Consider the following 26,786-nt stretch of genomic DNA (forward strand, 5'->3'; position numbering starts at 1 on the left):
TATATCTCGTGCCGAAGAGCCAGAACTTGCGATCTTGGCTTAAATAGCAACGCTCATCTTGCCATATAGGACAAGTGAAAATTTGTGTATGCAATAATTTCGCCAAAATCATTCTGAACCTAACGAAAAAAATATATTTCACTGTGTTTGTTTAGTATTAAATTACTGTAAACAAATCTAAAATATATTTAGTTGGGTTAGGCTAAAATAAATTGATCTTGTTATAATAAGGTTAGGTAAGTTTTCTAAGATTCTTTTGGTGCAAAATTAAAAATTGTTACATTAACATTAATGAAAAAAATATATCTTTAAACATATAAGAGAAAATTTCAGAAAGAACTTAATTTTAAATGAGTTCTTGCTAATTGACCAGTTTTACATATTCGGCACGACATATATATATATATATATATATATATATATATATATATATATATATATATATATATATATATATATATATATATATATTAGAACGTGATGTAATACAATCACTGCAGTAAGCTAAATGGCTCATGCTGTTAATATTAGTAGTATCGGCTAATACTTCAGAGATGACAAAGATGAATTTATTTTGTTTATTAGTATTTGATAAAATGATTAAGGATGATTCAGGGCATTTACGTCTACATAAATTGGGTTCTTCAATCATAAGGCAAGCGCCGTTAAATTTCATCAGCTGGTTGGCGGAATTACAGTGTTGTACACCAGCAATGTTCAAGTAATAAAGTTGGTAGAATTACCGACAATATGTAAAGTAAAAGGACACAAGTGCAACTAATGTGACATTTTATTGTGGCAGCGTTTCGCTCTCCAGGAGCTTTATCAAGCCGTTACGTAATGGCTTGATAAAGCTCCTGGAGAACGAAACGTTGCCACAATAAAATGTCACATTAGTTGCACTTGTGTCCTTTTACTTTACTTACAATGTTCAAGTAATAAAAGGAACAATACCATGACCGGAACAATACACAAATAACCCACTCATACGAGAGAGGAGCTTACGACGTTTCGATTCGATTTGGACCATTTACAAGTTGGAACGAAAGGTTGTCGTAAGCTCCTTTCTCCTGTCAGCTATCGTTGCTGCATGCAATAATGTGTTCCTTGAGATGTGTGCGGAGGCTTCTTGGTGTTTCACTGACGTATGCTCTGTTACAGCCCGCACAAGGTGTGGAAACCCCTGTATTGACTGATTCAAGGTTCTTTGGTTTAGTCCTAGTCTGGTCAATTATGGAGGGGCTGGTTGCGATGATATGACTATGTGCCATTTGAATCACACTTGTGTCCTTTTCCTTAACATTTTTTTATTAACACATTGTCAGTTTCCTGCCAGGGCAGGTGATCAGAAAAAGAAGAAACACTTTCATCATTCACTCTGTCTTACCAGACGCACGTCTGCAATACAGTTTAAAAACTGAAACATATCAAGACCTCTCGTTTATAGCACAGGCAATGTATTTCCCGCCCTCAGGACTCGAGTTAGGCTAACTGGTTTCCTAGAATCCCTTCATAAATGCTGCTTTGCTCACATTCCAACAGCACGTCAAGTCATAAAAACCATTGTCTCTACTCTTACGTAACACCCTCCTCACTCACGCTTGCTGGAAGTCCAAGTCCCTCGCACACAAAATATTCTTTACCCCCCTTTCCTCCAACCTTTCCTAGGACTACCCTTACCCCGCCTTCCTTCCATTACAGATTTATACGCCCTCCAAGTCATTCGCTTGTTTTGTTGTTATTATTATTTTTTATTAACACACTGGCCGATTCCCACCAAGGCAGGGTGGCCCAAAAAAGAAAAACTTTCACCATCATTCACTCCATCACTGTCTTGCCAGAAGGGTGCTTTACACTACAGTTTTTAAACTGCAACATTAACACCCCTCCTTCAGAGTGCAGACACTGTACTTCCCATCTCCAGGACTCAAGTCCGGCCTGCCGGTTTCCCTGAATCCCTTCATAAATGTTACTTTGCTCACACTCCAACAGCACGTCAAGTATTAAAAACCATTTGTCTCCATTCACTCCTATCAAACACGCTCACGCATGCCCGCTGGAAGTCCAAGCCCCTCGCACACAAAACCTCCTTTACCCCCTCCCTCCAACCTTTCCTAGGCCGACCCCTACCCCACCTTCCTTCCACTACAGACTGATACACTCGTGAAGTCATTCTGTTTCGCTCTATTCTCTCTACATGTCCGAACCACCTCAACAACCCTTCCTCAGCCCTCTGGACAACAGTTTTGGTAATCCCGCACCTCCTCCTAACTTCCAAACTACGAATTCTCTGCATTGTATTCACACCACACATTGCCCTCAGACATGACATTACCACTGCCTCCAGCCTTCTCCTCGCTGCAACATTCATCACCCATGCTTCACACCCATATAAGAGCATTGGTAAAACTATATATACTCTCATACATTCCCCTCTTTGCCTCCAAGGACAAAGTTCTTTGTCTCCACAGACTCCTAAGTGCACCGCTCACCCTTTTCCCCTCATCAATTCTATGATTCACCTCATCTTTCATAGACCCATCCGCTGACACGTCCACTCCCAAATATCTGAATACTTTCACCTCCTCCATACTCCTTCCGTCCAATCTGATATCCAATCTTTCATCACCTAATCTTTTTGTTATCCTCATAACCCTACTCTTTCCTGTATTCACTTTTAATTTTCTTCTTTTGCATACCCTACCAAATTCATCCACCAACCTCTGCAACTTCTCTTCAGAACCTCCCAAGAGCACAGTGTCATCAGCAAAGAGCAACTGTGACAACTCCCACTTTATGTGTGATTCTTTATCTTTTAACTCCACACCTCTTGCCAAGACCCTCGCATTTACTTCTCTTACAACCCCATCTATAAATATATTAAACAACCACGGTGACATCACACATCCTTGTCTAAGGCTTACTTTTACTGGGAAATAATCTCCCTCTTTCCTACATACTCTAACTTGAGCCTCACTATCCTCATAAAAACTATTCACTGCTTTCAGTAACCTACCTCCTACACCATACACCTGCAACATCTGCCACATTGCTCCCCTATCCACCCTGTCATACGCCTTTTCCAAATCCATAAATGCCACAAAAACCTCTTTAGCCTTATCTAAATACTGTTCACTTATATGTTTCACTGTAAACACCTGGTCCACACACCCCCTACCTTTCCTAAAGCCTCCTTGTTCATCTGCTATCCTATTCTCCGTCTTACTCTTAATTCTTTCAATAATGACTCTAACAAACACTTTACCAGTTATACTCAACAGACTTATCCCCCTATAATTTTTGCACTCTCTTTTGTTCCCTTTGCCTTTATACAAAGGAACTATGCATGCTCTCTGCCAATCCCTAGGTACCTTACCCTCTTCCATACATTTATCAGATAATTGCACCAACCACTCCAAAACTATATCCCCACCTGCTTTTAACATTTCTATCTTTATCCCATCAATCCCGGCTGCCTTACCCCCTTTCATTTTACCCATTGCCTCACGAACTTCCCCCACACTCCCAACTGGCTCTTCCTCACTCCTACAAGATGTTATTCCTCCTTGCCCTATACACGAAATCACAGCTTCCCTATCGTCATCAACATTTAACAATTCCTCAAAATATTCCCTCCATCTTCCCAATACCTCTAACTCTCCATTTAATAACTCTCCTCTCCTATTTTTAACTGACAAATCCATATGTTCTCTAAGCTTCCTTAACTTGTTAATCTCACTCCAAAACTTTTTCTTATTTTCAACAAAATTTGTTGATAACTTCTCACCCACTCTCTCATTTGCTCTCTTTTTACATTACTTCACCACTCTCTTAACCTCTATCTTTTTCTCCATATACTCTTCCCTCCTTGCATCACTTCTACTTTGTAAAAACTTCTCATATTCTAACTTTTTCTCCCTTACTACTCTCTTCACATCATCATTCCACCAATCGCTTCTCTTCCCTCCCGCACCCACTTTCCTGTAACCACAAACTTCTGCTGAACACTCTAACACTACATTTTTAAACCTACCCCATACCTCTTCGACCCCATTGCCTATGCTCTCATTAGCCCATATATCCTCCAATAGCTGTTTATATCTTACCCTAACTGCCTCCTCTTCCCTGATACTTCTATTCTCCTTGTATCCCATCTACCTTTTACTCTCAGTGTAGCTAGAACTAAAAAGTGATCTAATATATCTGTGGCCCCTCTATAAACATGTACATCCTGAAGTCTACTCAACAGTCTTTTATCTACCAATACATAATCCAACAAACTACTGTCATTTCGCCCTACATCGTATCTTGTATACTTATCCTCTTTTTCTTAAAATATGTATTACCTATAACCAAACCCCTTTCTATACAAAGTTCAATCAAAGGGCTCCCATTATCATTTACACCTGGCACCCCAAACTTACCTACCACACCCTCTCTAAAAGTTTCTCCTACTTTAGCATTCAGGCCCCCTACCACAATTACTCTCTCACTTGGTTCAAAGGTTCCTATACATTCACTTAACATCTCCCAAAATCTCTCTCTCTCCTCTACATTCCTCTCTTCTCCAGGTGCATACACGCTTATTATGACCCACTTTTCGCATCCAACCTTTACTTTAATCCTTGAATTTACACATTCATATTCTCTTTTCTCCTTCCATAACTGATCCTTCAACATTACTGCTAACCCTTCCTTAGCTCTAACTCTCTCAGATACTCCAGATTTAATCCCATTTATTTCCCCCCACCGAAACTCCCCTACCCCCTTCAAATGTCCGAACCACCTCAACAATCCCTCCTCAGCCCTCTGGATAATAATCTCTCACCTCCTAATCTTCAAACTACTGATTCTCTGCATTATATGCAGCACCAGACAAGCCTGGTCCATGGCTGTGCTCCAGGAGTTTAAAGACTCGAAACTCATCAATGGTATATCAAAGGTACCACACATTGCCTTTAGACATGACATCTCCACTGCCTCCAGTCTTCTTGTTGCAACATTCACCACCTATGCTTCACACCCATATAAGAGTGTTGGTACCACTATACTCTCGTACATTCCTCCCCTTGCTTCCTTGGATAACGTTCTTTTATCTCCACAGACCCCTGGGTGCTCCTTTCACCATTTTCCCCTCATCAATTCTGTGATTCACCTCTGTGATTCGCCTCAGAGACCCATCTGCTAACAAGTCCACTTCCAAATATCTAAAAACATTCACTTCCTCCATACTCCCTTTCTCCAATCTGATATCCAGTATTTCATTTCCTAATTTTATCCTTATCACCCTGTTTTTTCCCTGCGTTCACTTATAATTTCCTTCTTTTACACACCCTTTCAAACCAAACTTGTCCACCTAGCATATTGTCGGTAATTCTACCAATATTATTACAGCCTTGGTGTTACAACAGCCTCAGTGCCACAGCAGTCCCCACAAATCCTACCCACCAGAAAGCAAATTTGTGCAGATTCTATGCCTGGGGTATCTGTAGACATGGAATATTTGGAAAAACAAATGGGATGTGGAACTTTGATATCCAGAAAAATGCTGCGACCTCTTGACCAAAGGAGTGTAGCATTCTTCTTCCTGTAAACTTTTTCACCCTGAAATATGTTATTTACCAGAATATGAAAGACAAAGCTACAGCACAAACTGCTCATCACACCGTTTGAAAGGGACTAAAAGGTACAGATCACACAAACCTTGAGAAACAAACCATGATAATTAAAATCATTAAATAGAAAGATATTTTTTAGTAGCAGGAAGAAAAAAAAGTTGGCAGGAAATGGCAAAAATACTCCAACACCTCGGAGACTTTTTAGAGGTCCATCAGTGGTCCACACTCCAGGACACACACAGTGGCAGCAAATAAGGTCGCTCTCCTAGTAAACAAGTAATACATCATTTGTATTTGTAAAGCCATCAACCAACAATAAAATATCTTTCATCAGTGAACTCGCAGTCAAATTCATTGCGGCTTTCACAGAGACCCACTCAAAAGATCACTTTGACAACGAAATATAGATACCAGGGTACAACTTGAGATGCTACAGAAAGTACAGGCAACAAGGAGAGGTTGGCCTATATGTCACAGTCGCTCATTTGCTCAGAAATACTAAACACCGCAAATGAAGTAGTTGAACATTTGACAGTAAAGTTTGAGAACCAAAACCTATTCACGGTGGTTGTATATAAGCCACCAGATGCAACTTCCCAACAATTCAAGGAACACCTATTAAAAATTGACTACTGTCTGAAAATCTTCCAACCTCAGCCCCATATATGTTGTTTGGTGATTTTAGTTTAAGCCATTTAAAATGGAAGAATGTGACCAAAGTTATAGAGGAGGTAACCCCAAGTGGCAGCTCGGATGAGTGCTACTGGTAACAAAACACAGTATACTTGGTCTGTTATGGTTTGTTAAAGAACCTGTCTCTGCCTGCCCAGTTGTCGTAACGAGACTGGTCAAGATACACCTGGCATCGTCTACACTTATGGTCACGTGACTAGCTGTAATGGTTATTGGAATACGTACTGTGCACTACTGACACGAGCTATTGAATCTCTGCAACAAATTCACCTTAAGCCAGTAAATAGTGGAGCCAAGAAGACTGGAAGATACACTTGACTTTGTTTTTACTACTAATAGCGATATGGTATGAATTATAACAGTATCAAAGAGGATTATTTTGGATCATAACCTAATCGAAGTTCAGACTTGTATGCACAGAGGTCCTGACCAGAAAAATGAGGAAGCCTGCACCAAAGTCAACTTCAGTAGCAAGAATATTCAGTGGGATGAAATTAACCATGCCCTTGACGAAACATGCTGAGAAGATATCTTGAGCAACATGGATCTGAACCAATGCCTGGAATGGATCAACTCATTGACACTAGGTGTGCTTAAGGCACATTATCCTAAAAAAAAGAAAGAAGATATAAACTAAAAATAGACACTCCCTCTACAGGCGAAGACGAAGAATCAGAGAGCTCAATGCGGCTAGTCTGTCCGGAATACGGAAAGACGTCCTGGCTCGAGAAGTAGAATACATGTATATCGAACTTTAGTTAATGCAGGATCCAGGAAACACAGAACTTGAGGCAGTAAATAAAACTGAAATACATACAAAATATTTATCTAGGGCAAAAACCATGTCCAGTATTGGCCCTTGCTTAAACGAGATGGGACTTACACAGATGACAGCAAAGCAATGAGTAAGACACTGAATTCTCAGTATGACTCGGTGTTTAGTGAGCCATTAATCAGACTAACGGTCAACAATTTGAATAATTTTTTGTGACCAAGACTCAAAATTTCTGACATACCCCTAACACCAATGGACTTCGAAAAGGCAATTAATGACATACTCATGCATTCTGCCCCATGCCCAGACATCTGAAAGTCTGTTTTCATCAAAAACTGTAAGAAACCACAAGAGGAAGCCTTGACATCTCAGCTACTGGGAACGTTCAAGTCCCTAGACCTGTACTTCTTGGAGCACAGGTGAGAAAGGTACATCATAATTTACACCTGGAAAATCCTAGAGGGACCAATCCCAAATCTGCACACAGGAATCTCCCTAGGAAAGCATAGGACTCGACAGAAGGTGCAGCATCACCAATAAAAAGCAAGGGTGCCATGAGTACACATTTCATCCTGTGGTAGGACATCTTTTCTACAAGGTATGGTATGAAATCTAATGCTGACTTTCTCGTCCATAATTCAGCGGGTCCGTTTGTAGAAATTAATTAGTCTTATAAAAACATTTGTGTCATTTGAAAGCACAACAGCACACGCTGCAGCCCTTGTTTAACGTCGTGGAAAACGTGAGGTATAACACGTAAGACAGCCTCCTCAACAGGTGCTTGAAGAATATCTTTGAATGTTGTGAAGCTTCTGTCTTTTAATGCTACCGCCGAAGTAGGTCCATTTTCAAGCAGCAAGCCACCAAGGACAGTGTCCCATTGTTGATGACTTCTTGAGATACTTTCTCAGTGCATCTTGAATTAAACTTTTGGTGTAAACTGATGCCCAGAATCTTGGCATCTGCACAGGAAGCTTCGTAGTGGTAGCAATGGAAACCAACAGTAGTGGTACTACAGAAGACTTTTCTCTCAGTGGTTGATAGTTGAAAGTAGCTGTCAAAACATAGTCAGCACGACTGAATTTGCAGTTATTATTCACATTGTAAAGCGTTATAAACAGGTTTTCATATGTGTTGTTTCCCTTAACTAGCATCCGTCCAAACTGATTCATAACGTCAACAACAATACTGTTTTTTTTTTTTAAAGAAATTTCGGTGTGTGGTAGCTAACTTTGTCCATTCACACATGAGTTGAAACTTCATGGGTTTAGTAGTAGCGCCATTTTCATCTAAGAATGAAGGTGAAACATCGTAGGTAAGAATTTCTGTCATTGTCATTTCTCTCTCCTTGGCGATATTAACTTATCTCTAAACTTCAAAATGTTGTTGATGGCATTACTATTATTTTTTTTTTGTCTGCATGTCTAATTGTGGTTGGTTACGAGAAAGAACATCACCTCGCAGTCTTCTACATGGCGTTGTTGCCGAGTCTTGGGGTGGGTCTTCACTTGACATTCTCTTTTTCGTAAGTAACATTTTCTTGAGTATGTAGGATTTATAACATGCATATTAACAATGATACAGAAACTCAACAATCACGTTGACGGAGATTAATCTGATCCAAAACATCAAACTGTCGTATTTTAGCTGCAGCCAAGATTTTTTATCTTCCGTTATAGTTGTTGATGAAAGTTAAGACACATGTGCAACATCTGGTTATCTTTATTGTAGACGTTTTGCCATCCAGTGGCTTTATCAGTGCAGATTTTAGGACATAATTAGAAGACAATGGAACTATATACAAATGATGAGGTAATCAGTCCCTCAGCCTTGGAGTTGGACTGATTACCTCATCTTTTGTATATAGTTCTTCTGTTTTCTAATTATGTCCTAGAATCTGTACTGATAAAGCCACTGGATGGCGAAACGTCTACAATAAAGATAATCAGATGTTGCACAAGTGTCTTAATTTTCATCTTGTCGGTATTGTATACCTTTCTTGCACATTATAGTTGTTTTCTCCTTGGTGCATTTTTGACATATATACATCTTATAATATCATCATCTTTTGAAGTTCCAGTCCCTGGACACAGTTGTAGGGCAACAGGTTCCAGTCCCTGAGCACAGTTGTAGGCCAACAGGTTCCAGTCCCTGGACACAGTCGTAGGGAAACAGGTTCCAGTCCTTGGACACAGTTGTAGGCCAACAGGTTCCAGTCCCTGGACACAGTTGTAGGCCAACAGGTTCCAGTATCGTAGGGGTTCTTAAATGGAGATATCGAGGGTTGAAGGTAGACACACTTGTTGGATGGTTACGATATATTGTCAGACTGAGATGATGGGAACTGGAGCCCAGTGCCTTGCCTGTCTTCGCCTGGGTGTCTGCGCCGAGTGAGACCGGGGCAGAGGTACGAGCGTACACATGCGCATCCCGTGACGTCACACAGTCACAGGCCTACAAGGGATCTCCTATCTAAAGCACATGGATGATACTAATATGCTATGCTATATAACTCAGGGATCAGCAACTATGCTGACACCAGTCCCTGGGCACAGTTGTAGGCCAACAGGTTCCAGTCCCTGGGCAGAGTTGTAGGCCAACAGGTTCCAGTCCCTGGGCACAGTTGTAGGCCAACAGGTTCCAGTCCCTGGACACAGTTGTAGGGCAACAAGTTCCAGTCCCTGGACACAGTTGTAGGGCAACAGGTTCCAGTCCCTGGACACAGTTGTAGGGTAACAGGTTCCAGTCCCTGGACACAGTTGTAGGGTAACAGGTTCCAGTCCCTGGACACAGTTGTAGGGCAACAGGTTCCAGTCCCTGGACACAGTTGTAGGGCAACAGGTTTCAGTCCCTGGACACAGTTATAGGGCAACAGGTTCCAGTCCCTGGACACAGTTGTAGGGCAACAAGTTCCAGTCCCTGGACACAGTTGTAGGGTAACAGGTTTCAGTCCCTGGACACAGTTATAGGGCAACAGGCTCCAGTCCCTGGACACAGTTGTAGGGCAACAGGTTCCAGTCCCTGGACACAGTTATAGGGCAACAGGCTCCAGTCCCTGGACACAGTTGTAGGGCAACAAGTTCCAGTCCCTGGACACAGTTGTAGGGCAACAGGTTTCAGTCCCTGGACACAGTTATAGGGCAACAGGCTCCAGTCCCTGGACACAGTTGTAGGGCAACAAGTTCCAGTCCCTGGACACAGTTATAGGGCAACAGGCTCCAGTCCCTGGACACAGTTGTAGGGCAACAGGTTCCAGTCCCTGGACACAGTTGTAGGGCAACAGGTTCCAGTCCCTGGACACAGTTGTAGGGCAACAAGTTCCAGTCCCTGGACACAGTTATAGGGCAACAGGCTCCAGTCCCTGGACACAGTTGTAGGGCAACAAGTTCCAGTCCCTGGACACAGTTGTAGGCCAACAGGTTCCAGTCCCTGGACACAGTTGTAGGGCAACAGGCTCCAGTCCCTGGACACAGTTGTAGGGCAACAGGTTCCAGTCCCTGGATACAGTTGTAGGGCAACAAGTTCCAGTCCCTGGACACAGTTGTAGGGCAACAGGCTCCAGTCCCTGGACACAGTTGTAGGCAACAAGTTCCAGTCCCTGGACACAGTTGTAGGGCAACAGGTTCCAGTCCCTGGACACAGTTGTAGGGCAACAGGTTCCAGTCCCTGGACACAGTTGTAGGGCAACAGGTTCCAGTCCCTGGACACAGTTATAGGGACACAGTTGTAGGGCAGGTTCCAGTCCCTGGACACAGTCCCTGGACACATTTGTAGGGCAACAAGTTCCAGTCCCTGGACACAGTTGTAGGGCAACAGGTTCCAGTCCCTGGACACAGTTGTAGGGCAACAAGTAACTTGTTATCCTCCATTTCATATTTATTTGGTCAGTTAAATTTGTTTCTGTTCAGCAGTAATCATTTTTATTGAATCGCAAACGGAAGAAATTCGACATTAATAATTTGTAACATATTTAAAATATAGGTTTTTTAATAATTAATTTTCAAATATTTAATTACCCTTACGTAAGTTTAGGTACATTTTAATTATCCCAGTTTACACAGGCAAAAAAAAAAAAGTTTTCATGAAATCCTTTGATATAAGAACATAAGAAAGAAGGAACACTGCAGCAGGCCTACTGGCCCATGCGAGGCAGGTCCAATTCTCTCACCGGTGTAAGCCAATGCCTCACCCTAGTCAGGTCAGTCACATTCACTTAAGGGAGGAGCACGGCATCTGGCCTAGTAGTACAAGCTAGTCAGGTCAAACTCACACTCACCCACACCCACTCATGTATTTATCCAACCTATTTTTAAAACTACACAACGTTTTAGTTTTTATGACGGTACTCGTGAGTTGTTCCACTCATCCACAAGTGTATTACCAAACCAGTGTGCTCCTATATCCTTCCTGAATCTGAATTTTTCCAACTTAAAACCATTGCTGCGAGTCCTGTCCCCTCAAGGAAGGTTCCTTGATGTTGGTGAGGGGCTCTTGATTTAGGGAATTGGATCTGTGCTCCAGTTCCCCAAATTAAGCCTGAATGCCTTCCACATACCCCCCCAGGCGCTGTATAATCCTCCGGGTTTAGCGCTTCCCCCTTGATTGTAATAATAATAATGCGAGTCCTGTCTGTGCTAGATATATTTAGCACGCTATTTACATCCCCTTTATTTATTCCTGTTTTCCATTTATACACCTCAATCATATCCCCCTTAATTCTACGCCTTTCTAGAGATATATACTGTAAAAATGGCTAATTTGTCAACACTGATTGTGTTAAGCAGTAAAACAAGGGATGTAATATCTATTTAACAAGCTGATGCCGTGTTTACCACTGCTACCAACCTCAAGCTGATGCCGTGTTTACCACTGCTACCAACCTCAAGTTGGTGTCGTGTTTACCACTGCTACCAACCTCAAGCTGGCGTCGTGTTTACCACTGCTACCAACCTCAAGCTGGTGTCGCGTTTACCACTGCTACCAACCTCAAGCTGGTGTCGCGTTTACCACTGCTACCAACCTCAAGCTGGTGTCGCGTTTACCACTGCTACCAACCTCAAGCTGGTGTCGCGTTTACCACTGCTACCAACCTCAAGCTGGTGTCGCGTTTACCACTGCTACCAACCTCAAGCTGGTGTCTCGTTTACCACTGCTACCAACCTCAAGCTGGTGTCGCGTTTACCACTGCTACCAACCTCAAGCTGGTGTCGCGTTTGCCACTGCTACCAACCTCAAGCTGGTGTCGTGTTTGCCACTGCTACCAACCTCAAGCTGGTGTCGTGTTTGCCACTGCTACCAACCTCAAGCTGGTGTCGTGTTTACCACTGCTACCAACCTCAAGCTGGTATCCTGTTGCCACTGCTACCAACCTCAAGCTGGTGTCGTGTTTACCACTGCTACCAACCTCAAGCTGGTGTCGTGTTTACCACTGCTACCAACCTCAAGCTGGTGTCGTGTTTACCACTGCTACCAACCACAAGCTGGTGTCGTGTTTACCACTGCTACCAACCACAAGCTGGTGTCGTGTTTACCACTGCTACCAACCTCAAGCTGGTGTCGCGTTTACCACTGCTACCAACCTCAAGCTGGTGTCGTGTTTACCACTGCTACCAACCTCAAGCTGGTGTCGCGTTTACCACTGCTACCAACCTCAAGCTGGTGTCGCGTTTACCACTGCTACCAACCTCAAGCTGGTGTCGTGTTTACCACTGCTACCAACCTCAAGCTGGTGTCGTGTTTACCACTGCTACCAACCTCAAGCTGGTGTCGTGTTTACCACTGCTACCAACCTCAAGCTGGTGTCGTGTTTACCACTGCTACCAATCTCCCAAGACAAAAGTTACTAACAGTAATGTAAACTTCTCTCTAACACCGTTTCTTGTAAATTTTGCTATGTTTTCTTTTTTATTATTAGTACAGATTTTCACAAACTTGTTTTATTTCCGTCAAAATAGTCTTATAAATTTTTTTATGAAGAATACAAAAGCTAAGTCAGATTTGGCAGAGCTTTAATTAATGAAAAGGACAGAAATTTGTGAAGTTCAAAATTAGCCACTTCACGTATATGTGAAAAACAAAGTGGCATCCTATAAAACTTATGCCCGGGATGCCACATGTCTGCCCAAGATTTTACACATCCTTAAGAATCTGAAGAGAAAATTCGTCCACGAAATTCCTACGGGTCTTATGTCCAGGGACTGGATTGTCAGGGGCCTAACGTGTTTCAACAGCTTCCCATCATACATAACGTGTTTCAACAGCTTCCCATCATACATAACGTGTTTCAACAGCTTCCCATCATACATAACGTGTTTCAACAGCTTCCCATCATACATAACGTGTTTCAACAGCTTCCCATCATACATAACGTGTTTCAACAGCTTCCCATCATACATAACGTGTTTCAACAGCTTCCCATCATACATAACGTGTTTCAACAACTTCCCATCATACATAACGTGTTTCAACAGCTTCCCATCATACATAACGTGTTTCAACAGCTTCCCATCATACATAACGTGTTTCAACAGCTTCCCATCATACATAACGTGTTTCAACAGCTTCCCATCGTACATAAGAGGGATTACCAATTAATCTCGATCTGTTTTCAAGAGGGAAATAAACAAATACTTCAAGTCAGTGCCTGACCAGCTGAGCTGGATTGCGTGTGGTCAGCAGTAACAGCCTGCTTAATAAGGCCCTGATTCACCGTCAGGCCTAGTCATGGACCGGACCGCGAGGGCGTTGTCCACCATGACCTCCAGGTAGATTCCTGGTAGGTATATTAAGGTATTTGATGGAGGTAGTGGTTGCCACGGTAACTCAAATATTGGTTTGTGTAGGTGTTTTAAAGATGTTTAGTGCTATTTTTATATTGAGAAAATTGATAACATTGAGGTGGTGTTACTGTGTGTGGCGAGTACATGTAAGGTTTTCACTTATTGCTGCAATCCTTCATGAAGAATGCGGCAGAGTCCAACTGGGTAAAGGTTTCTTTTTTGTACGAACACAGCCTCTGAGAATTCAGTTATCTTCATTACTACTCTAAGTTTCTCAGCCTTCACTGGAAAATGAATTCTGTTCCTTTTATTTTAAGATAGGTTAGGGTATGTTGCACAAACCTGTAAAAATGTATAGCCAGGTTGTGGGTCTGCAGGTTGCTAGTACAAACAACCCTTCGGATGAGGCAGTCAGCAAAGTAACCTGGCCTCAGACCTGGCTACAAGAACCCTCGAAACTTATCACAGGCATGCCAAATAAGCAGATTAAAATAAAACAATCGCAGCATATCTGGCAATGTGTTGGCTGAGCACTCCCAGGAAATGTTAGACATATACATGCGTTTTACTCGTACGAGAATGGGTTGAATAATTTAAGAATAACAATTTTGTCATGGTACTATCTCTGAAGATCATACTATGTTTTGAAAGTGTTAGTATATTTTTATAAATACCTGTTTTTACTATGAATTGTGCATCCATTAATATTTTCTTTCTGACACAGGCAAATGGTGGCGCGAAGTATACAGGAAACACTTCGAGCCGTGGTGACCATACCTGAAGACGTACACTCTGTCCTGGAGATAATGACATCACTCTCCTCTAATGATGGTATGTCAACTTGTCTCTGCATGCAACCATGGAAAGGACACCTCTCATATTTACCTCATGGTGTCCTACCTCTCCTTCTATCACCCTCCCCTCCCTCTTTGTTTTTATTTCACAAGGGTTTTACAGGGTTAGCTGAAGAGTCTCTACCTATATTTACAAGCTAAGAGCTGTTACCTTCCTCAGCTACTTTTAAAGCCTTTTTATTGTTATGAAACATACAAATAAGGAACAGGATGAGGCTGGGGCCATCTGTGGGTCAGAGATTTCATTTGGTCAGCGGACTTCATTTCATCTATGATGTTAAGCTGTAAGAACATTATTCCAGACGATAGCCATTCTAGGAATGTATGATCTCTGATAAAATGATGTTCTTGAGAAGGGTACAGCCAGAATGTAGTTGTTGTTTGCTGATATCTGCGAAGTGGAGCCAAGTGTGGTACCTTGACAACATTGGACTTGTACATAACAGTAAAGCCACATCTCTCTGGTGCTGAAGGCTCCTGCATCTCATCTGTTCCCTCCTGCCTCTCCTCTGTTCTCTCCTGCCTCTCCTCTGTTCTCCTGCCTCTCCTCTGTTCTCTCCTGCCTCTCCTCTGTTCCCTCCTGCCTCTCCTCTGTTCCCTCCTGCATCTCATCTGTTCTCTCCTGCCTCTCCTGTGTTCTCTCCTGCCTCTCCTGTGTTCCCTCCTGCATCTCGTCTGTTCTCTCCTGCCTCTCCTCTGTTCCCTCCTGCCTTTCCTCTGTTCCCTCCTTCCTCTCCTCTTTTCTCTCCTGCCTCTTCTCTGTTTTCTCCTGCTTCTCTTCTGTTCCCTCCCGCCTCTCCTCTGTTCTCTACTGCTTCTCTTCTGTTCCCTCCTGCCTCTCCTCTGTTCCTTCCTCTCCTATGTTCCCTCCTGCCTCTCCTCTGTTCCCTCCTGCCTTTCCTTTGTTATCTCCTGCCTCTCCTGCATCTCCTATGTTCTCTCCTGCCTCTCTGTTCTCTCCTGCCTCTCCTCTGTTACCTCCTGCCTCTCCTCTGTTCTCTCCTGCCTCTCCTCTGTTCCCTCCTGCATCTCATCTGTTCTCTCCTGCCTCTCCTGTGTTCCCTCCTGCCTCTCCTGTGTTCCCTCCTGCCTCTCTTCTGTTCTCTCCTGCCTCTCTTCTGTTCTCTCCTGCCTCCTCTGTTCTCTCCTGCCTCTCCTCTGTTCCCTCCTGCATCTCATTTGTTCTCTCCTGCCTCCACTGTTCTCTCCTGACTCTCATCTGTTCCCTCCTGCCTGTCCTCTGTTCTCTCCTGCCTCCTCTGTTCTCTCCTGCATCTCATCTGTTCTCTCCTGCCTTCCTCTGTTCCCTCATGCCTCTCCTCTGTTCTCTCCTGCCTCTCCTCTGTTCTATCCTGCCTCCTTTGTTCCCTCATGCCTCTCCTCTGTTCTCTCCTGCCTGTCTGTTCTGTCTTGCCTCTCCTCTGTTCCCACCTGCCTCTCCTCTGTTCCCTCCTGACTCTCCTCTGTTCCCTCCTGCCTCTCCTGTTCTCTCCTGCTTCTCCTCTGTTCCCTCCTGCCTCTCCTCTGTTCCCTCCTGCGTCTCATCTGTTCTCTCCTGCCTGTCCTCTGTTCTCTCCGTGTCCTCTGTTCTCTCCTGCCTCCTCTGTTCTCTCCTGCCTCTCCTGTGTTCTCTCCTGCCTCTCCTGTGTTCCCTCCTGCATCTCGTCTGTTCTCTCCTGCCTCTCCTCTGTTCCCTCATGCCTCTCCTGCCTGTCTGTTCTCTCCTGCCTCTCCTCTGTTCCCTCCTGCCTTTCCTCTGTTCCCTCCTTCCTCTCCTCTTTTCTCTCCTGCCTCTTCTCTGTTTTTTCCTGCTTCTCTTCTGTTCCCTCCCGCCTCTCCTCTGTTCTCTACTGCTTCTCTTCTGTTCCCTCCTGCCTCTCCTCTGTTCCTTCCTCTCCTATGTTCCCTCCTGCCTCTCCTCTGTTCCCTCCTGCCTTTCCTTTGTTATCTCCTGCCTCTCCTCTGTTCTCTCCTGCATCTCCTATGTTCTCTCCTGCCTCTCTGTTCTCTCCTGCCTCTCCTCTGTTCCCTCCTGCATCTCATCTGTTCTCTCCTGCCTCTCCTGTGTTCCCTCCTGCCTCTCCTCTGTTCCCTCCTGCCTCTCTTCTGTTCTCTCCTGCCTCTCTTCTGTTCTCTCCTGCCTCCTCTGTTCTCTCCTGCCTCTCCTCTGTTCCCTCCTGCATCTCATTTGTTCTCTCCTGCCTCCACTGTTCTCTCCTGCCTCTCCTCTGTTCCCTCCTGTGTCTCATCTGTTCTCTCCTGCCTCTCATCTGTTCCCTCCTGCCTGTCCTCTGTTCTCTCCTGCCTCCTCTGTTCTCTCCTGCATCTCATCTGTTCTCTCCTGCCTTCCTCTGTTCCCTCATGCCTCTCCTCTGTTCTCTCCTGCCTCTCCTCTGTTCTATCCTGCCTCCTTCGTTCCCTCATGCCTCTCCTCTGTTCTCTCCTGCCTGTCTGTTCTGTCTTGCCTCTCCTCTGTTCCCTCCTGCCTCTCCTGTTCTCTCCTGCTTCTCCTCTGTTCCCTCCTGCCTCTCCTCTGTTCCCTCCTTCCTCTCCTCTGTTCTCTCCTGCCTCTTCTCTGTTCCTTGATGCTTCTCTTCTGTTCCCTCCTGCCACTCCTCTGTTCCTGCCTCTCCTCTGTTCCCTCCTGCCTCTCCTCTGTTCCCTCCTGCCTCTCCTTTGTTCCCTCCTGCCTCTCCTCTGTTCTCTCCTGCCTCTTCTCTGTTCCCTCTCCTCTGTTCCCTCCTGCCTCTCCTCTGTTCTCTCCTGCCTCCTCTCTGTTCCCTCCTGCTTCTCTTCTGTTCCCTCCCGCCTCTCCTCTGTTCCTGCCTCTCCTCTGTTCCCTCCTACCTCTCCTCTGTTCCCTCCTGCCTCCTCTGTTCCCTCCTGCCTCTCCTCTGTTCTCTACTGCCTCTCCTCTGTTCCCTCCTGCTTCTCCTCTGTTCCCTCCTGCTTCTCCTCTGTTCCCTCCTTCCTCTCCTCTGTTCTCTCCTGCCTCTCCTCTGTTCCCTCCTGCCTCTCTTCTCTTCCCTCCTGCCTCTCCTCTGTTCCCTCCTGCCTCTCATCTGTTCTCTCCTGCCTCTCCTCTGTTCTCTCCTGCCTCTCCTCTGTTCTCTCCTGCCTCTCCTCTGTTCCCTCCTGCCTCTCCTCTGTTCTCTACTGCCTCTCCTCTGTTCTCTCCTGCCTCTCCTCTTTTCTCTCCTGCCTCTCCTCTGTTCCCTCCTGCCTCTCCTCTGTTCTCTGCTGTCTCCTCTGTTCCCTCCTGCCTCTCCTCTGTTCCCTCCTGTCTCTCCTCTGTTCCCTCCTGAGTCTCATCTGTCTCTCTCCTTCCTCTCCTCTGTCTCTCTCCTTCCTCTCCTCTGTCTCTCTCCTTCCTCTCCTCTGTCTCTCTCCTTCCTCTCCTCTGTCTCTCTCCTTCCTCTCCTCTGTCTCTCTCCTTCCTCTCCTCTGTCTCTCTCCTTCCTCTCCTCTGTCTCTTCTGCCTTTCCTCTGTTTCCTCCTGAGTCTCATCTGTTCTCTCCTTCCTCTCCTCTGTTCCCTCCTGCCTCTCATCTGTTCCCTCCTGCCTCTCCTCTGTTCTCTCCTGCCTCTCCTCTGTTCTCTCCTGCCTCTCCTCTGTTTCCTCTGTTCTCTCCTGCCTCTCCTCTGTTCCCTCCTGTCCCTCCTCTGTTCCCTCCTGCCTCTCCTCTGTTCTCTCCTGCCTCTCCTCTGTTCCCTCCTGAGTCTCATCTGTTCTCTCCTGCCTCTCCTCTGTTCTCGCCTGCCTCTCCTCTGTTCTCTCCTGCCTCTCCTCTGTTCCCTCCTGCCTCTCCTGTGTTCTCTCCTGCCTCTCCTCTGTTCCCTCCTGCCTCTCCTCTGTTCTCTCCTGCCTCTCCTCTGTTCCCTCCTGCCTCTCCTCTGTTCTCTCCTGCCTCTCCTCTGTTCCCTCCTGCCTCTCCTCTCTTCCATCCTGCCTCTCCTCTGTTCCCTCCTGCCTCTCTTCTGTTCTCTCATACCTCTCCCCTGTTCCCTCCTGAGTCTCATCTGTTCTCTCCTGCCTCTCCTCTGTTCTCTCATGCCTGTCCTCTGTTCTCTCTTGCCTCTCCTCTGTTCTCTCCTGCCTCTCCTCTGTTCTCTCCTGCCTCTTCTCTGTTCTCTCCTGCCTCTTCTCTGTTCTCTTTTGCCACTTCTCTCTTCTCTCCTGCCTCTCCTCTGTTCTCTCCTGCCTCTCCTCTGTTCCCTCCTGCATCTCATATCTTCTCTCTCGCCTCTCCTCTGTTCCCTCCTGCGTCTCATCTGTTCTCTCCTGCATCTCCTCTGTTCTCTCCTACCTCTCCTCTGTTCCCTTCTGCCTCTCCTCTGTTCCCTCCTGCGTCTCACCTGTTCTCTCCTGCATCTCCTCTGTTCTCTCCTACCTCTCCTCTGTTTCCTTCTGCCTCTCCTCTGTTCCCTCCTGCGTCTCATCTGTTCTCTCCTGCCTCTCCTCTGTTCTCTACTGCATCTCACCTGTTCCCTCCTGCCTCTCCTCTGTTCCCTCATGCCTCTCCTCTGTTCTTTCCTGCCTCTCCTCTGTTCTCTCCTTTCTCTCCTCTGTTCTCTCATGCCTCTCCTCTGTTCTCTCCTGCCTCTCCTCTGTTCCCTCCTGCGTCTCATCTGTTCTCTCCTGTCTCTCCTCTGTTCTCTCCTACCTCTCCTCTTTTCTCTCCTGCCTCTCCTCTGTTCTCTCCTGCATATCATCTGTTCTCTCCTGCATATCATCTGTTCTCTCGTCTCTCCTCTGTTCTCTTCTGCCTCTTCTCTGTTCTCTTTTGCCTCTTCTCTGTCCCCTCCTGCCTCTTCTCTGTTCCCTCCTGCATCTCTTCTCTCTCGCCTCTCCTCTGTTCCCTCCTGCGTCTCATCTGTTCTCTCCTGCATCTCCTCTGTTCTCTCCTACCTCTCTTCTGTTCCCTTCTGCCTCTCCTCTGTTCCCTCCTGAGTCTCATCTGTTCTCTCCTGCCTCTCCTCTGTTCTCTCCTGCATCTCACCTGTTCTCTCCTGCCTCTCCTCTGTTCCCTACTGCCTCTCCTCTGTTCCCTCCTGCATCTCCTCTGTTCTCTTCTGCCTCTCCTCTGTTCCCTCCTGCATCTCATCTGTTCTCTCCTGCCTCTCCTCTGTTTTCTTCTGCCTCTCCTCTGTTTTCTTCTGCCTCTCCTCTGTTCTCTCCTGCATCTTCTCTGTTCTCCTGCATCTTCTCTGTTCTCCTGCCTCTCCTCTGTTCTCTTCTGCCTCTCCTCTGTTCCCTCCTGCCTCTCCTCTGTTCTCTTCTGCCTCTCCTCTGTTCTCTCCTGCATCTCCTCTCTTCTCTCCTGCCTCTCCTCTGTTCCCTCCTGCATCTCATCTGTTCTCTCCTGCCTCTCCTCTGTTCCCTCCTGTGTCTCATCTGTTCTCTCCTGCCTCTCCTCTGTTCTCTTCTGCCTCTCTGTTCTCTTCTGCCTCTCCTCTGCTCTCTCCTGTCTCTCCTCTGTTCTCTCCTACCTTTCCTCTCTTCTCTTCTGCCTCTCCTCTGTTCCCTCCTGCATCTCATCTGTTCTCTCCTGCCTCTCCTCTGTTCTCTTCTGCCTCTCCTCTGTTCTCTCCTGCCTCTCCTCTGTTCCCTCCTGCATCTCATCTCTTCTCTCCTCTATCCTCTCCTGCCTCTCCTTTACCCCCTCCTCCTCTTTTCCTTTCTCCCTCTGCTTGTTTTCCTCCTGCCTCTCGCCCCTTCTGTCCTCCTCCTCATTTTCTTACTCCCCCTTCCCCTTTCTCTTTTCCCTTTCCCCCTCTCTCTTCCCCTTCCCTTTCCTTTCCTTCCCCTTTCTCTTCCTTCCCTTCTATTACCCTCTCCCCGTTCTGTTCTGCATCTTGTAATTTTTCACTAGAAAGCAAGAAGTTTGGCAGAGGAGTTACCTGATAAGGAACTGAAGTCAGTTCCTTATCAGACGATCTTTGTTGCATACGTTGTACTACATAGGGCTAGTACGAGCAGTCTGGTTGATCAAGCCATCAACTGGGAGGTCTGTCTTGGGAGTGAGGTGCAGGCGTGGCTGTCTCTAAAATCTTTGCCAGGTAGGCAATTGAGAAACATTTGCAACACTTAAGTATCTTTATTGGCAAATAGTTTTGCCTTTCCAGCTTCTTTTTTTATAACACTGGTGACATTACAAGTAATTTGGTGGTGAGTCCCTCAGCCTTGACAAGAGGTGATAAGTCCCTCAGCCTTGACAGGAGGTGATGAGTCCCTCAGCCTTGACAAGAGGTGATAAGTCCCTCAGCCTTGACAGGAGGTGATGAGTTCCTCAGCCTTGACAGGAGGTGATGAGTTCCTCAGCCTTGACAGGAGGTGATGAGTTCCTCAGCCTTGACAGGAGGTGATGAGTCCCTCAGCCTTGACAGGAGGTGATGAGTCCCTCAGCCTTGACAAGAGGTGATGAGTCCCTCAGCCTTGACAAGAGGTGATGAGTCCCTCAGCCTTGACAAGAGGTGATGAGTCCCTCAGCCTTGACAGGTGGATCTATGCTGTACGTGTCACCACCAGGTGTATACGGAGAGCTAGACACGCATGTATATTATAAGAGATATAACCTCTCGTTGATAACTAAAAATATATACCTCTCGGTGTATATACAGAGATATAAACCTCTTGGAGTATATACAGAGATATAAACCTCTTGGTTTATATCTCTGTAAGCAGAGTCTACTAGTGAAAGTAGGGCATGAAGAAGGCTTCTGCAATTCCTTTGTCAAACAACAGTTTACATGATCTATTTTTATTAGTAGGCCCTGCTCATCTGTGATGTCACCTCCAGCTGTTGCACTTCTGTGCTGCTCCACTCTCTAAATTCTGGCCTCTGTTTTTGACTAAAGGTCTGACCACCACCTGTCTACGTTCAGGAGCTGATTACCTCAAAATAACTTCTGTCTCTGGTGTTATATTGAAATAAATTCTGATACAAAGTCTGGTATGCAAGCTTGAGACACCTTCGTTCCTTCCTGCCCTCTGCCCATCTCTGCCTTCCCTACCTCTCCCACCTTGCCAGCACCATCCTCCTTTCCCACCTTTCCTGCATTATCGTGTCACACCCTGCATGACCTTACATCTGTCACACCCTTCCTGCACGACTTTACATCTGTCATACACTGCTTGACCTTACATGTGTCACACCTTTCCTGCAGGATGTTACATCTGTCACACCTTACTGCATGACCATTCTACATCTTTCCCACATTTCCTTCCTGACCTTACTGTCGTAGGGGTTCTTAAATGGAGATATCGAGGGTTGAAGGTAGACACACTTGTTGGATGGTAACATATATTGTCAGACTGTGATGATGAGAAATGGAGCTCAGCCTCTGCCTGTCCTAGCCTTTATGTCTATGCCGACTGAGACCGAGGCAGAGGTACAAACGTACACATGCGCATCCCGTGACGTCACACAAAGTCACAGGCCTAAAAGGGATCTCCTATCTAAAGCACATGGATGATACTAATATGCTATACAACACGGGGATCAGCAACTATGCTGACAGCTCGGTCATGTTACGTATGTCGTCTCGACATACACTACTATCTATACTCTGAAGAGGCGGGTGGTTCTGGGCTGATTCTATACAATAACAAATTCATATATATAACTTAGAACTAATGGATGGTATCATAATGGATGTTAACAAAATGAATTTTACGTAATGGGTGTTAACATAATCACTTTTAACGTAATGCATTACAAACTATAAGAACAATTCATTGTACAATATGGATGGAATTGATCGATCGATCTGTATTCATGCACTCTACGGTTTCTGAGGAAGAATAAATATATATATTCAAGGTGAAATTAACAGCAAAGGCATCTGGTGCACTCAGACTATTACTGTCAATTCTCAGAATACGGAGGGAACGTGAATACGAAAAAAAAAAAAATCTGAAAAAGCTAATCAGTTAATAACAAACAGTTGACAATTTACTTCATCTCGGACATCTAGTTATACAGACTATGTACATTTAAACCCAATTCTGCGAGGGTGAGGTTTACATATGCAGAATGGTTATCATCTCTGGGAGGATCGAATTTCTCTGCAATGGCTAACACATGCCTTGACTGAGGGAGATCTGAACGAGTATCTACAAAAGATACTTGTGGGTTTCTCATTACTTGTCGAGTACGCAAGGAGTAATGACATTCAGGTTGGTTATCTGACTGAATATTTGAGGTAGAGGGTACAGAGTCAAGAGGATTTTCAGCATCTGTCACATTAGTCTGGGTAGCAATATCATCAACATCGCATACTAATTTCATATGATCTAAATGCGATTCTTTGTACTTACCAGTACTAATTTCTCTAACCTTATACTTATTACCAGAGATATGTTCTACAACTCGATAAGGTCCGACAAACTTTTGATCGAGCTTAGGCATTGCGGATGTTTTGTTGAAATTTGTCAGCATTACTCTCGAACCTACTTTGACTTTTGATGGCTTAGCACGGCTATTAGTTACTCTAGTAAATTCTGCTGTTGATTTGTGAAGTGTTTCACAGATTCTTCTAAAAACACTTTGAGCCATGCTGGTACGAGTTGCTACGAAATCATCAGGGTTGTAATTAGGTTTCGGAGTGGAATATAACAACTCATAGGGTAAACGCTTGTCTACACCATACAATGCATAATGTGGAGTATCACCTATGGAAGCATTGTAAGCAGAATTTATGGCACATTGGACATCTGGTATGACTTCATCCCAAGTTTCACTATTGGGGTTGATAGTGGCTCTCAGGACATCAAGTACTTTCTTATTGGTTCTTTCGGCTAACCCATTGCTGGCAGGATGATGAGGAACAATGGTGGATTTAGAGATCTTGTATAAAGTACACAAATTTTCAAGAATCTCATTACAGAATTCACCTCCATTATCTGTTACTAAGGGCTTAGGGGTGGTATGCCTGCAGATAATGCGTTCTTTAAACACTTTAGCTACTGTCTCTGCAGTCTTATCTGCAATAGGAACTAACTCACAATATCTGGTGAAATGGTCTACCATAACACACAGATGTTTGTTGCCTTGGAGGGAACATTGGAAATTAGTTAACAGATCTAGCGCAACTCTTTCCCACGGCTCGCTAGTGGTTGGATACACTTGGATTGGATTAGGACCATTAGCATTACCTTTATGTTGCATGATGAGAAATGGAGCCCAGCCTCTGCCTGTCCTAGCCTGGATGTCTACGCCGACTGAGACCGAGGCAGAGGTACGAACGTACACATGCGCATCCTGTGACGTCACACAACAGTCACAGGCCTAGGGATCTCCTATCTAAAGCACATGGATGATACTGATATGCTATACAACACAGGGATCAGCAACTATGCTGACATTACATCTTTCCCGTATTTATTGCATGACCTGTCACACCCTACATAGCCTTACATCTGTCCCACATTTCCTGCACGACCTTACATCTGTCACACCCTGCACGACCTTACATCTGTCGCACCCTACATGACCTTACATCTGTCACACCCTGCATGACCTTACATGTCACACACTGCATGACCTTACATCTGTCACACCCTCAATGACCTTACATCTGTCATACCCTGCACGACCTTACATCTGTCACACACACTGCATGACCTTATCTCTGTTACACCTTACATGACCTTACATCTGTCCTACCCTTCCTGCATAACCTCACATCTGTCCTACCCTTCCTGAATGACTTTACATCTGTCACACCTTCCTGCATGACCTTACATTTGTCCCACCTTTCCTGCATTCCATTACATCTATCCCACCTTCATGCATGATCTTACATAAGTCACACCTTCCTGCATGATCTGACATCTGTCCCACATTTTCTGAATTACCTTTTCATCTGTCACACCCTGCACGACCTTATATCTGTCACACCCTGCACGACCTTATATCTGTCACACCCTGCACGACCTTATATCTGTCACACCCTGCACGACCTTACATCTGTCACACCCTGCATGACTAAATTTGTCCCATCTTTCCTGCATAACCTTACATACGTCCTACCCTTCCTGCACGACCTTACATCTGTCACACCCTGCATGACTTTACATCTGTTACACCTTGCATGACCTTACATCTGTCACACCCTGCATGACCTAACATTTGTCACACCCTGCATGACCTTACACCTGTCACACCCTGCATGACCTAACATCTGTCACACCCTGCATGACCTTACATCTGTCACACCTTTCCTGCATGACCTTATATGTCACACCCGGCATAACTTTGCGTCTGTCAAGCCCTACATGACCTAACATCTGTCACACCCTGCGTGACTTTACATGTCATACCCTGCATGACCTTACATCTATCACACCTTTCCTGCATGACCTTACATCTGTCACACCTTTCCTGCATGACCTTACATCTGTCACACCTTTCCTGCATGACCTTACATCTGTCACACGCTGGACGACCTTACACCTGTCATACCCTACATGACCTTACGCCTGTCATACCCTGCATAACCTTGCATCGGTCACACCCTGCACGACCTTACATCTGTCTGACGCTGCAGCATGACTACATCTGTCACACCTTACATTTATTGCACCTTTCCTGCTGACCTTACATCTATTACACCCTGCATGACCTTACATCTGTCAGACCCTGCATCTCTGCATGACCTTACATCTGTCATACTCTGCATGACCTTACATGTGTAACACCCTTTCTACATGACCTACATCTGTCACACCCTGCATTACTTCGCATCTGTTCCACCTTTTCTACATGACCTTACATCTGTCCTACCCTTCCTGCACAACCTTACATCTGTTACACTTTGCATGACCTTACATCTGTCACACCCTTCTTGCATGACCTTATATCTGTCACACCCTGCATGACCTTACATCTGTCACACCCTTCTTGCATGACCTTACATCTGTCACACCTTGCATGACCTTACATCTGTCACACCCTGTATGACCTTACATCTGTCACACCCTGCATCTCTGCATGACCTTACATCCATCATATTCTGCTTAACCTTACATGTGTCACGCCCTTTCTACATGACCTACATCTGTCACACCCTCCCTGCACGAACTTACATCTTCACACCCTGCATTACTTTCCATCTGTTCCACCTTTCCTGCATGACCTTACATCTGGCACACACTGCATGACCTTACATCTGACCCACATATCATGCATAACCTTACCTCTGTTACCTCCTGCATGACCTTACATCTGTCACACACTTCATGCATGAGTTTGTATCTGCCATGCCCTACATGACCTTACATCTGTCACACCCTTCCTGCAAGACCTGGCATCTGCCCAACTATTCCTGCATGACCTTAAGTCCTGACCTTCAGGTCAGCAATTTTGCCTGCTTGGAGGACACCGTCATGGCAATTTGGTGTCATCCGCAAAGGAAGACGCGGAGCTATGGCTTACTTCTGTATGTCAGATATGAGGATGAGGAACAGAATGGGTGTGAGTACTGTGCCTTGTGGAACAGAGCTTTTCACTGTAATCGCCTCAGACTTTACTTTGTTTACAATTACTCTTTGTGTTCTGTTAGGAAATTATAGATCCATCTGCCAACTTTTTCTGTTATTCCTCTATCATGCATTTTGTGTACTATTATACAGTGGTCGCACTTGTCGAAGGCTTTCGCAAAGCCTCTGTATACTACATCTGCATTTTGTTTATCCTGTAAAGCATCCAGGATCTTGTCATAGTGGTCCAGTAGCTGGGACAGGTAGGAGTATGTGCAGAGCTTCAGCACAGTTCAGAGAATGTTATGACCTGAGCTGCCCAGACCAGAATGTAGAAGGAAGACGGGGCTACAGAGAAATCAGAGAAATGGAAAATGAACAGCATTTTTTTTTTTAGACATAGAGAAGTGATAGGACCAAAGAAAGAACCTCAAAACAGGGAAATGCTACAGATGGGACAGAGGGGCACAACACTGGGCCAGGCATCAGCCCATCAGGGTCGAATATACAATCAAATTCAAAATCAGTACTGGAGAAACCAGGGGTATGTACACCAGGGGCCCAACCAGGTAGTACATCACCAAT

The 26,786-nt window shown here is 45.2% G+C and overlaps 1 protein-coding gene across 3 annotated transcripts in view; it reads left to right on the plus strand.

The window, feature by feature from the left end:
- The window catches only part of LOC128705977 (Protein phosphatase PP2A regulatory subunit A), a 649,426-nt gene that overhangs the window by 272,249 nt on the left and 350,391 nt on the right, over window positions 1-26,786 (plus strand). For all 3 annotated transcript variants that reach the window (XM_053801054.2, XM_053801049.2, XM_053801060.2), the window contains exon 2: window positions 14,590-14,696. In XM_053801054.2, coding sequence (XP_053657029.1) covers window positions 14,594-14,696 — 103 coding nt within the window. In that variant the 5' untranslated portion in view covers window positions 14,590-14,593. The remainder of the gene's footprint in view (window positions 1-14,589; window positions 14,697-26,786) is intronic.

The sequence above is a fragment of the Cherax quadricarinatus genome, chromosome 3 (genome assembly GCF_038502225.1).
Source record: "Cherax quadricarinatus isolate ZL_2023a chromosome 3, ASM3850222v1, whole genome shotgun sequence".
NCBI classification, from domain to species: domain Eukaryota; kingdom Metazoa; phylum Arthropoda; class Malacostraca; order Decapoda; family Parastacidae; genus Cherax; species Cherax quadricarinatus.